The sequence below is a fragment of the Acomys minous genome (assembly GCF_964271855.1).
Source record: "Acomys minous genome assembly, chromosome: 9".
Classification (NCBI taxonomy): domain Eukaryota; kingdom Metazoa; phylum Chordata; class Mammalia; order Rodentia; family Muridae; genus Acomys; species Acomys minous.
In genome coordinates this window covers 76749124-76761460 of record NC_140490.1, presented here as the reverse complement: position 1 = coordinate 76761460, position 12337 = coordinate 76749124, and the positions used below count along the sequence as shown (strand labels likewise).

The following is a 12337-nucleotide window of genomic DNA, read 5'->3' as shown; positions in this document are numbered from 1 at the left end:
GACTCCGCAGGTTGTATTGATATGTAACAATAATAATAAATGAAGAAAGACTATCAACTGGAGTGTTGGGACATAGGAGGGGTTTAAGGGAGCTCAACTGGGAGGGATGAGAGGGAGGAAAGGGAGAGGGAATGTGATATAATACTATTTTAATTAAAAAATAAAAAAGTGAGAAATATAAGCAAAAGGACAGAAAAAAAATGGAAATTTCAGGTAAATAACTGGAACTAGAAACAGACATCTTGAGTAAGGTAACCCAAAGCCCCAAAGACAAATATTTCTTTTTTTTTTTCCTCATATGTGGATTCTAGCTTTTAAGTTTTAGATAGTGTTTCAATTAGAACTACCATAGAAGTTAGGTAGCTAGTAAGGGACCAAGGAGTAAATGGTATTCTTCCAAGGAACTCATACCTGACATGATCAAAATATATTTTATGGCCACTTAAGCAGTGTCCAGTATGGACTCTGTATCATGGAGTGGGCCTTAGATCAGATATTGGTTGGTTACTCCCACAAGCTTTGTGTCACTATTGCATTAGCACATCTTGCATGCAGATTATCAAGAGTTTGTAGCTGGGTTAGTGTTTATCTTTCTCCTTTGGTAGCATGCAGACTACCTTTTGGTACCATTAAGAGTAGTCCATAGGGGTGCAGGCTCTAGGTAGCACCAGTTTGATTTTTCCATGTTCAGTGAGTTGTGTAGGCGCTGTCTTCAGCAATAGGGCCTTACTGTCAGTTTGTGGAGAGCAACCAACAGCCTTGGCCATAGCTGTTGAACATGCTGGTAACATGACCCTTAAAAAACATTCTGGTAGATGAGAACAAATATAGAGGCTCATAGCTGGACGATGTTCAGAGAGTGAGAGACCTTGAAACATTCTGTCCTAAATGGAATGTTTCCATCAAATCCCTCCCTTCAGAGACTAGGGAACTCTGCAAAAATGGAGGTAAAAAGGTTGTAAGAACACCAATGAAACATGACCCTCTAAACACAGCAGGGCCAAAGCACATACAAACCCACAGGGACTGTGGCAGCATGCTCAGGGCCTGCGTGGTCTGCACCAAATGGAATCCTAGCACTGAGAGCACAAGTGGACAGAAGTCCATATCCCTAGTACAGAAGCTATCCTCAATTGATGACCACTCGCAAAGAAAAAGTTAGTGCTCTCCAATAAAGTCTCACTGGGGACACAAAGCACTCTTAAGGCTGTGCATTGTCAACACAAAAGGAACTCAGTAGCGTCTTTGGAGGTTCTTTTTTTAAATTTCTTTTTTTATTGGTAATATTCATATTACATATCAATTGTTATCCCATCCTTTGTATCCTCCCATTTCTCCCTCCCTCCTGCTTTCACCCTATTCCCTCCCCCATAACTCTGACTGAGGGGGACCTCCTCCCCCTGTATATGATCCTAGGGTATCAAGTCTCTTCTTGGTAGGCTGCTATCCTTCCTCTGAGTGCCATCGGCCTCCCCATCAAGGAGATGTGGTTAAATATGGGGCACCAGAGTTTGTCTGAAAGTCAGTCCCCACTTTTCACTTAACTGTGGAGAATGTCCTGTCCATTGGCTGGCTCTGGGTAGGGATTTGATGCTTACTGCATGCATTGTCCTTGGTTGGTGCCATAGCTGAGCAGAACCCCTGGGCCCAGATCTACCCGTCATAGTGTTCTTATAGGTTTCTACAACCCTCTGGATCCTTCTATTTTCCCAATCTCCCATACTTCTCTCACCTAGAGTCCCAGTAGGATGTCCTCACCTCTATCCCGCTTTCCTGGTAAATGAAGGCTTTCATGGGACATGCCCTTTGGGCTAGTGTCCAGATATAAGTAAGTATATACCATTTGTGTCTTTCTGCTTCTGGGTTAACTCACTCATTATGATCATTCCTAGTTCAATCCATTTGTCCACACATTTCAGAAATTTCTTTTTTTTTAATAGCCTACATCTGACAAAGGTCTAATATCCAAAATATATAAAGAACTCAAGAAATTAAACACCACAAAACCAAAACCAAATAACCCAATTGAGAAATGGGGCTCAGAATTAAACAGAGAATTCTCAACAAAGGAATATCGAATGGCTGAGAAACACTTAAAGAAATGCTCAACATCTTTAGTCATCAGAGAAATGCAAATCCAAACAACTCTGAGATTCCATCTTACACCCATCAGAATGGCTAAGATAAAAAACTCAAGTGACACCATATGCTGGCGAGGATGTGGAGAAAGAGGAACACTCCTTCATTTCTGGTGGGAATGCAAACTAGTACAACCACTTTGGAAATCTATTTGGAGCTATCTCAAAACTGGGAATAGGGCTACCTCAAGACCTAGCTATTCCACTCCTTGGAATATACCCAAAAGATGCTCCAGTACGCAACAAGGACATATGCTCAACCATGTTCATAGCAGCCTTATTCATAATAGCTGGAACATGGAAACAGCCTAAGTGTCCCTCAGTAGAAGAATGGATAAAGAAAATCTTTGGAGGTTCTCTGTCTCATAATGTTTGTTGAGGACTGACTCATCCTCCCTCCTCTCTCTCCCTTTCCCTCTCCCTTCCCTTATAGGTCCTTTGCGCATATATTATGGCTTTTGGTTTTGTGTTTCTGTGGGATTCCTATGTGTATGAATGTGTGTGCCTCTGCATCTATGTGTGTTTCTTGAGTTTTTTCCTTTGGCTTTCTTTCTTCTGTTTGTTTGTTTTTTCCTATTCCCATGTGCTGGTTCTTGTTTTATCTTATTTTTATTGTTATCTTTAGATGTCTGTTTGTAGATTTGGGTGTGAGTTTGGACTGGAAGGGAGGTGGGTAGAATCTTGGAGGAGTGAGGGTGGGGAAACCAAAATCAGAATATTTTGCATGAAAAAAATTCTTTTGATAAAAGAAAACTAGAAAAATCTAAGCACCAAACAAAACAAAAATGTGTTTTATAAAAAATTGTAAATAAAAATATAAAAAGCATTATGCTTGGGTGTTAAGTTGACAAGGAACAGACTTGTGATGATTCATCTTGAGTATAAGCTTGAAGTGTTAGGAATCATCTGGAAGGCAGACTTCTGAGCTTGTCTAGGGCATTCCTAGAGATATTTAAGTGAGGTGGGAAAGCACACCTTGAATGTGAGTGGCACCATTCTACAGGTTAGGACTCTACAGGCTTGAATGAGGAGGAGAAAGCAAGAACAGTCCATGCGTTCGTAGCGCTCTGCTTCCTGATTTCAGAGCAATGTGACCAAACACCTCACACTCTTCTTGCACCGTGCTTCCTCCATGATGGACTGTGACCTCAGATAATGAGCGTAAATCATCCTTTCTTCCTTACGTTGTTTACCTTGTGTTTTTGTCACAACAATGAGGAAAATAATGAATGCATCTAGGAATTCTCAACAGATTCAACAATAGTATAAAGAAGATACTTCAGAGAGGGGGTGGTATCAGCCATCTGTAGAACCCAAAAAGGCTCGCCTGAGATCGCGGAGGTTTTTACATTTAATCTGGGGTGTTGCAGCGGACAAAGTGTCTGTGACTAAGAGTTGTGTGAGGATTTCTGGTTACTTCAACAACAACACGTGAGGTACTGATCCCACAGAGCCACGCAGAACTGACAGATCCTGATCTTCATATACACACTTATGGTTGATAATAAAATAGCTTATTAGAAGACAATGAAATCAATACTGAATTTTCAAATGAGATGAATGCTTACAGGTCATCTGACTCATGGAATTTATTGTATGGTGAGATACAAATCCAATGCTAAAGGCATACTTGTTCAAACTATGAGAATTTTAAAACCACGAGTACCCCTGAGAAGCATCTAGTGGCACCTTTGTGATTTCAGTGCAATTATCAACTTTTATAATCTATGTCTTCTTAGAGTGTGTTCGGTAGGCATTTATTCTATCTTGTATCAATTGACAGTAATAATATCAGTGTCTTTGGTAAGTTATCTTACATTCTCTGTAATAGCAAGTATCCTTGCTTCTATGGCTCTGTTATCTGCTCTTATGATTTAACTATTCCTGACTAACTGCTCCAAATGCAGTTACCTCAGAGAAATGCTGCTGACTTTTGATTAAGAAAGATAAATTTTCTTTTATTTATTATGTATATGTTCTGCCTGTGTGTGCATCTGCACACCAGAAGAGGCCACCAGATTTCATTATAGATGGTTACAAGCCACCATGTGGTTGCTGGGACTTGAACTCAGTACCTCTGGAGGAGCAGCAACTGCTCTTAACTTCTCGAGCCATCTCTCCAGCCCAATATAACAAGTTTTGCACACAAGAAAGTGAACATTAGAGACCTTACCATTCAAGGTAGTTTTCTACAAACGCAGACATCGGGCTGATTTGCACTGTGTAAGTGTCATTTGCAGAATACTCAAAGAGTCCATAGTAAGGGTTGAAGAGCTCCTGAGACAACAGGAAGAAGAACTCTCGAGAAGGGCCACTGTAGTCCAGGCTGCAAAAAAAGCAAAGATCCGGGAAGTTCACTTTTGTGATAGTTTCATATCCAGGTCCTAGTGAGGTCTTTCAGATATGTTTTCTGAGAGGCAGGGGACAGTCACTCCTCTTTACAGTGAACTCCAAGTGGAAGTACCAATTTTAGAAGACAACAAAGATATAGTAGTTAGTTGATTTGTGGTGGTATTTTAAAACCAAATATCTATGAATGAACTCCTATGGTAGTTGTCTTTAAACTTTCCATGTTTCAATAATCAAATATCTATAGGATAAAACACACAGCTTTCCTATTACATACAAGGCCTTGTGGGGAGCATAAGAAACGTGTGTGTGTGTGTGTGTGTGTGTGTGTGTGTGTGTGTGTGTGTGTGTGTTAGTTACAAGCTTACAAGTCCAATTTCATTTGCCTTTTAGGTAGTTGCATTGCACACTTAGATGACTCATGAAGGCAGAAAAAGCACATGCAAACTTTGGCATATAATTTGATATATGCATTTTGGAAGGAAGAGGTTTTGTTTTCTCCGAAATTTACAATACCTACTAAGTAAATGTTCAGTGGTTCAGGATTTTACTTTGTGCTATACTTTGGTCATGGGATCTCAGACCCTGAGACATGCCAATAGCACAGGTTTTTTTTTTCTTTTCTTTTTCTCTAAAGAGCAAGAAGCCTAAGGCTTGAGAATGCCTGGAGAGAAGGAAGCTTACTGAGATTCTATGCTCAGCCTCACTTTAGGCCAATGGTTTGTAGCCACTCTATTCTTTCCTGAGAGGAATTACCCCTCACTCCTGGTTTGGTTTCCCGACACTGATCTATCTGTATGAAGCTCCTGGTGCCTCACCCCTCCTCTCCAACAAAGGTGATGTAGAGCTTGTTTCTCTGGAGCTCCTTCCGGGAGTATGCCATGACCTGATTGAAGGTCCCCTCCAGCAAGTGGTCTCGACGGATGATGAGCCTGAGAATAAAAGGGATGGTGAATGGAAGCACGGAAGTCAGGGCACTGAGAGCTGTTGTGTGTGACCCACGAGCGCTCACTATTATGGCTTCGCTCGTTGGCTTCTCAAAAGGGAGAAGAGAGGATAGGACAGAGGTCCTCTCAGTTTGGTCCTGGGCTTGACAAATTCAAAACACTGATGCAGGAAGAAGCAATGTCTGCTTGTCACTGGACGCAATCAGCTATATTTAATTTTTTTTTTTTGTTAACTGGTATGTTCCTTAGGTTACCGGGTATCTTAAGTTTGATCTCGGCTTTTCAATTTAAATAATAAACCCAGGGGGCCGGGTAATGCTTCCCCCCTACTTTATTTGACTTGGACTTCATTGCAAAGTTGCAAAGAGTTCACATATCTGAGAAATGAATTAAGATTTGCCTTGATTACTCTTACACGAATGGAAATACACGGTTTTAGCTCAGTTTAAGGGTCTTTGTTTTCTGGAAATGTCTATTGTTGATTGATGCCACGGTCCTCTTTTTCTTAATTCTATGATTCTTTCTCTTTTTCCTTCCCTTTCCTCTCTTCTCCCTTCTAATTAAACTTTTCTCCTTCTCTTCCAGTTTTCTAATTTTTTCATTCCTCCCTTTCATGCCATAGTCTTAGTCTTAGTCTTAGTATTATCCAATGTTCACTGATTGAAAAAGTGAATAGGTAAGAAAGGCTACTACCTTAATTTAGGGCCAAATGCTAGGTACTCACTTTATTTTACCCGGGCCCTGACCAAATCCTTTGGCTTCCAGTTTTCGGTAAAAATTGCGGAGCTTCGCTTCAAAATCCCTTCGGTATGGTGAAGGGGCTCTTGCGCTGGCTCTCTGTAAACCTGTAGAGAGAATCACACTGTCCTTGGTCACCACTTTTCATCCAGGAACAAATGTGCAGAGTGACAGCACAGCAAGCGCCCACTGAAGCATGCTGCTAGGCTTTGTGGCCATCGCTAAGAAGTCCCTTTCGCTGCTATCACTCTCTTGGCTACTTTTATACTAAACTGAAGCAAAATAGCAAAGAGAAAAATGGATTCTGATGGGGATGTTTATATTTTCCACTAAGTTATTCAAGTTGTGTTTCTATTAAAAGCACCATCATGAGGCAGGCTCACTGGTGCAGGCCTGTAATTCCAGCGCTCAGGGAGGCAGAGGCAGGTGGATCTCAGCCTGGTCTACAAAGCGAGTCCAGGACAGCCAAGGCCACTGAGAAACCCTGTCTCAAACAAACAGAAACAAAAACAAACAGAAATCACCATCATGAGAATTGGCTTGACTTGCTTTATTATTTAGGCAAATAAAAATATTAACATAAAACGAACTGAATAAACGTTGTCTTATAAGTTGCCACAAGAAATGACTGAAAGCAGAATGAGGCAAGAGGACCTTAGTATGTATAATTTTTTCATGCTTCTGTATTGATACTGATGCTTAATTTAAAAAATGCTTATACACTAAGACTCAAGCATTTAGGGGTTTACATTCGATCAACATTTCATGAACCGTGTACTGGAATGTGGAAGCTGTAGACAATTTTTCTGAACACGCAACAACCAGAAGTTGATTTAAAACCTATGAATCCTCCGTGCTCTGGCAGTGCTCTCCTGCGCTCCACACAGCTACATTGCGGTTTTGGTCTGAATACACTACTTGCATACTTTGCACTGTGCATGTTGTCATGGCATGTGCTGTCAACCAACACTGCCTGACCATGTCCGCTTAGCTTGGATACTACCGCATGATGCCAATTATTACAGAAGACGGAGACCTTTAGTATCTCCCTGTCATTCCTCAACATATAAATATCAAAGTGATATATTTTGGGGCTGAGTTGGTTTAGAGTGTTTGATTTTTAAAAGCCTTCCTTGAGTTTCATTTTTTAAAAAAATCAATGAACATGGGTGTAGGATTAGAAAAGAATTTCCAACAGTTTCTGAAATAGCCATAAGTATTTTCTGTGGTATACATTTATATAAAGCAATGTTCTTAAAGGGGACACTTAAAGCCCAAAATATTAGACAACTCTGAAGAACACTGACTATACTATATGACTCACACTATCAGATAATCAACATTTAATTCTTCATGTTAAAATAAGCAAGGATCTTCACATCACTACTATGCAAACTTCCTTTCACCTGTAATAAGTGCCTTTGAGATGCTTGGAACAGCCATTAGGATGCAATGACAAATTAAGGTGGGGACCCACCTCTATAGAGGACAGAAAATAAATATTTTAGGCTTTTCAGGCCATACAGTTTTTGTTAGTATTGCTCATATCTGCTGCTGTAAGTATGAAAGTTCCCACAGAAAATATAAATATGAACAAGAATGAGGAGATCATTAGTTAGATATACTGAGGTTTGATTGTATAATGACACACCTGGGTAATTGTACTATCTGGGGGGCTATCTCAAGATAGCCACAAGCTTGAGGCTAGCTTGGGTTAACTAATTAGGTTCTATCTCATTTGATTTCTTAATCATTTAGAAACATAAACAAGTCCCATTTTAGCTCCCAGAAGTTATAAAAGCAGGCAGCAGTTTAGTTTGTCAGTACCTGATTTACAATGTAATTTTGATTACTAAATTGAAAAGAATAAGCAAGAGAGAGAGAACACATACACTGGGGTGGGGGAAGAGAGAGAGAGAGAGAGAGAGAGAGAGAGAGAGAGAGAGAGAGAGAGAGAGAGAGAGAATGTGCATGCGCACGCACATGTGAACACACACACACAACTATCTTATATTTCTCTTCAGTTGGTGAAAGCACACATGACCACTTAGGTGACACTGGGCCAGAATTCCAAGTTACCTGGTGAGTTTTGGGGTGAGGAACAGGGTGAACAGCGGGGAGAGAAGCTATACCCAGGGTGGAAGGCAGATTGCAGGGGGACATAGGACATGATCTCTTCTTCAAAGAGACTGTAAAGGTTAAAAAGAAGAAAGTGAGTTGTCTGTCCTCCTCACCATGAGAAAGCGTGTGCAGATTGTATAAGAGCAGTTAGAACCTCTCTGATTCTTTAACCCTTTATTAACCCTACAAAAGGTCTCCATTAGGAATCTCGCAGCCCCTAATGCTCTAGGTGTAATCTAAAGATAAAGATAAGGGTACACAGCAGGGGCTGCCAGTCTCTACTTTCAGGATCTTTTAAAACAAATGGAAAGTGTTTGATTCTCGCCCTTTGCAGGGTGGCTCCCATCCCTTCTCCAACCTCTCCACTGTGGCTTTTCAAGGTCTCAGGTCCAACTTCTTTTTTCTTTCCTTTTTTTTCTTTCCTTTTGTTATTAATTTATTCTTGTTGCATCTCAATGGTTATCCCATCCCTTGTATCCTCCCATTCTTCCCTCCCTCCCACTTTCCCCTTATTCCCCTCCCCTATGACTGTTCCTGAGGGGGATTTCCTCCCCCTGTATATGCTCATAGGGTATCAAGTCTCTTCTTGGTAACCTGCTGTCCTTCCTCTGAGTGCCACCAGGTCTCCCCCTCCAGGGGACATGGTCAATGGTGAAAAGGAGCAGGTCCAACTTCTTACCTCAGCAAGATGACTAGATCTGCATCACAGGACAACTTCTCAAGCCCGTGACTGCCCTCTGTCCGAATATAGTGGATTTTCTCCCTAGAACACAGTTGAAAAGAAACCGAGAATTACATATCAACTCAAAAGCTAAGGAATACATAAATAATTTTAGATCTATTTTTATCCCTTCTTGCAATACGGCTAACAAATCTTCCAACATCTATTGCATTTCATAGACTCAAAGGCCATCTTCTGAGTTCCCAGGGCGCTCTTTGTGAGGGGTGGCTCTTTGTGAGACTCACACAGATTTAGAAGCTGAGGATCTCAGCAAAGTCAGAGTCGGCTTGAGAGAGAAGAACACAGTAAAGCTACGGGGAGCTGTAAAAAGCTCTTGGCTCAAGGTATATTGGAAGTCACAAGAGGACCAAATGAAAGCTGTTTCTAGGGACATTTTGTGACTGATAGAAAATGTATAATGCCACCCTGGGAATAGAGGGGCCCTAGAGCTTTAGAATGACAAGGCATCCAGGTTAAGTCACAGCATAGACTTCAACCTGTCTTTGTTTAGCTACAGGTTACCTGTTCTGATCTCCAACTCTAATCTGAAAATTATTTCAAGTATATCTACAGGTAGGAAGTATTTATTTTGCTCAAGTGACCTTTCAGTTAGCTTCCCTAGTAATACCAATACTACTTTCCTCAGTAATATTCTACATATGTATTAACTTCTGTCTTTTGCAGCTAAATTTGGAGAAAATTTGAGGATTGATTTTATTTTAAAATATTAAAAATTTTAATTAAAAATTTTATTTTGATAACAGGTGAGGCACATATGTAACTGTTGTAGGATATTTGATACCATTGTGAACCCTGAGACTGTGAACTGTAAAAACCTGTTTTTTGTTTGGTGTGGTTCAGCCCTAACGTACACCTTTAGTCCAAGGACTTCCTGGTTATCATAAACAGATGGTTATGGTGTGGCTTAGCCCTAGCACACACCTTTAATCCAAGAGCCTTCTGTACACAGGATTTAATAAAGTTAACCCTAGGTTAAGAGGCAGAACAAGAAACCAGCTGACAGGGATTAAATGGAAAGGTATTTAAGACAGCATAGAAAAGAAGAAAAGAATAAAGGGCTTTTGGCTTTTGATTTTTGGCTTTTTCCTTCTGTGAGGTACACTGAGTAGGAAGGTCACCTGGGTGCTTTCTATGCTTCTCTGAGCTAGCAGGCTTTCACCCCAGCATCTGGCTCCTTAGTCTTTATTGGTAAATTAAAATAGTTGGGATTTTCTGTTTTTATAACAACAAAAGGAAATACAAAGAGATCCCATATACCCTTTACCAGCTTGCTCCAGCAGGGAATACTGCCAATGCAGCGTTCTTTTCTTTTGGCAATGATTCCAAATATATGGGCATTTTATTTAAACTTTTCATGTAACATCTTTATTTTTCTTAGAATTTCATGTATGAGTATTGTACTTACATCATTTCTACCCTCCCCCCAATGCCTCCCATGCATCCTCACTCCCTCTAAAATTGAAGACTTTTTTTTTAGTGGATTCTCTAACTGTGGTTTAGAAAAAACAGGCAGGTCTACATACATTATAGCGGATGACAGAAACCCAGCTCCTTAACTTTCTACCTAAAAATACCTATAATACATGTAAGTAAGTCAGTGTATATACATATATAGCTTAAATGGGAATTTTCTCATCTGGGCTTACAATCCTCCCCCAAGAGCCAAAGAATCTAACAACCTACCTCCCAAACCAGGCATAGAACCCTCTCTTGAGTTGTTGGTCAGGATTGTCCAACAACAGTATGGGGTATTGCTACTTACTGCCCGTGGTTGCCCTGCAGTGGGGGAAGGCAAGCCCCTATTGTTAAGGACACTGCGCACTTCGGAAACAGGGACCAGAGGCCCTTGCGATGGATCTGACCTGAAAGCTGAAGAAGGAGGAAAGCAACCAACAGTCCTCTCAGGCACGTGCCTATCACTGCAGCAATGACCAGCACGGCATGCTATAAGGTATGCAGTAGGGGTCACACAGGTCACTCAGACCTGTGCGGTAACCAGCAGCTGTATGATTGGACTTAACATCTGCTCAACAGGAGGGAAAGATGCTGGTACAACCAACGGGGTAGAGAGAGAGCCCGCAGAATGGGAAAGAATCCTCGCAAGTTATATTATGACACAGTATCAATATTAGAATATACAAAAAAACCTAATCAGTAAAAAACCAAAATCACCCATTAAAAAAAAAAATGGGCCTGGAAGATGAACAAAGATTTCTTAAAGAAACAAAGATATGGATAAGGAATAGCTTTTTAAAATGTTCATCATCCTGTCAGTCAGGGAAATCAAAATCAAAACTATAAGAAATCGTTATTGGTCCAGGACCCGCAAGAGCAATTTCTCAAGCACAAAGGAGATTTATTTGTCCCAGATAGACAAAGGGCAGGGAATAAGAGACAAGGATAGAAAGTAGAGGATGAAGGAGAAGGGACGGGAACAAGGGAGATGGGAAAGGTGTGTCTGGCCTGGAGGACAAAGGAGACAGATGTGACACACAGATAAATGTCACTTTATAAAGATAAAAGGGGAGACACAGTGTTAGGATGAGGTGTTTGATTTTAATTGGGAATGTTAATTAGGTAAACCGAAGGGGCTTTTGATTGCTGGACTTCAATACTTTGATAGCTGGGCTTTGGCAGTCAGTCTCAGAAGGAGGAAAAAGCTAAGTAAGGGAATAGACGCTGGTGTTTAGCTTTAGCGATGTAATCTAATTGTTTCTAACAAGGCAGAGGGAATCAAGGGAGAAGGGCAAGGCTGGCCAGAGCCCTGCTCTCCATGCTCGAACTGGCCATAGTACCTTCAAAAACAACTTTGAGATTTCATCCCATCCTGGTCAGAATGACACAGATCAAAAAACAAAAAACAAAAAACAAAAACAAAAAAACAAAACAAAACAAAACAAAAAAAACAGACAACAAATGATGGGGGCGGGGGCTGTGGGGAAGTGGAAACTCTTATGCACAGCTGGTGGACTGAAAACTGGTCCAGCCACTCCGGAAATCTCGTGCAGAATTCCCAGAAAGCTAAAACCAAATCCACCATATGACCCAGCTCTACCATGCCTTGACTGGAGACCCTCAGGCACTTTGCACAGTGCTGCTCATTTCTGCTTGTTCACAATGGCTAGGAAAGGACCCCGGCCTAACGTCCTTGAGTGGACAAGTAGATAATGAAAATGCGGAACATGCACACGACGGAATACTACTTAGCTTTAAAGAAAAACAAAACCACAAAAATTTCATGTAAATGGTTGGAACTAGAAAAGGTCAATCTGGGTGAGGTAACCCAGAGCCAGAAAGACAAA

At 40.9% G+C, this 12337-nt stretch overlaps 1 protein-coding gene across 6 annotated transcripts in view; it reads right to left on the bottom strand.

Moving 5' to 3' along the window:
* Positions 1 to 12337, bottom strand: part of HECW1 (HECT, C2 and WW domain containing E3 ubiquitin protein ligase 1) — a 320240-nt gene that overhangs the window by 41956 nt on the left and 265947 nt on the right. For all 6 annotated transcript variants that reach the window (XM_084794159.1, XM_084794158.1, XM_084794162.1 and 3 more), the window contains 5 exons: positions 8973 to 9056; positions 8252 to 8361; positions 6159 to 6279; positions 5306 to 5419; positions 4312 to 4464 (listed from right to left, as the gene is read on the bottom strand). In XM_084794159.1, coding sequence (XP_084650285.1) covers positions 4312 to 4464; positions 5306 to 5419; positions 6159 to 6279; positions 8252 to 8361; positions 8973 to 9056 — 582 coding nt within the window. The remainder of the gene's footprint in view (positions 1 to 4311; positions 4465 to 5305; positions 5420 to 6158; positions 6280 to 8251; positions 8362 to 8972; positions 9057 to 12337) is intronic.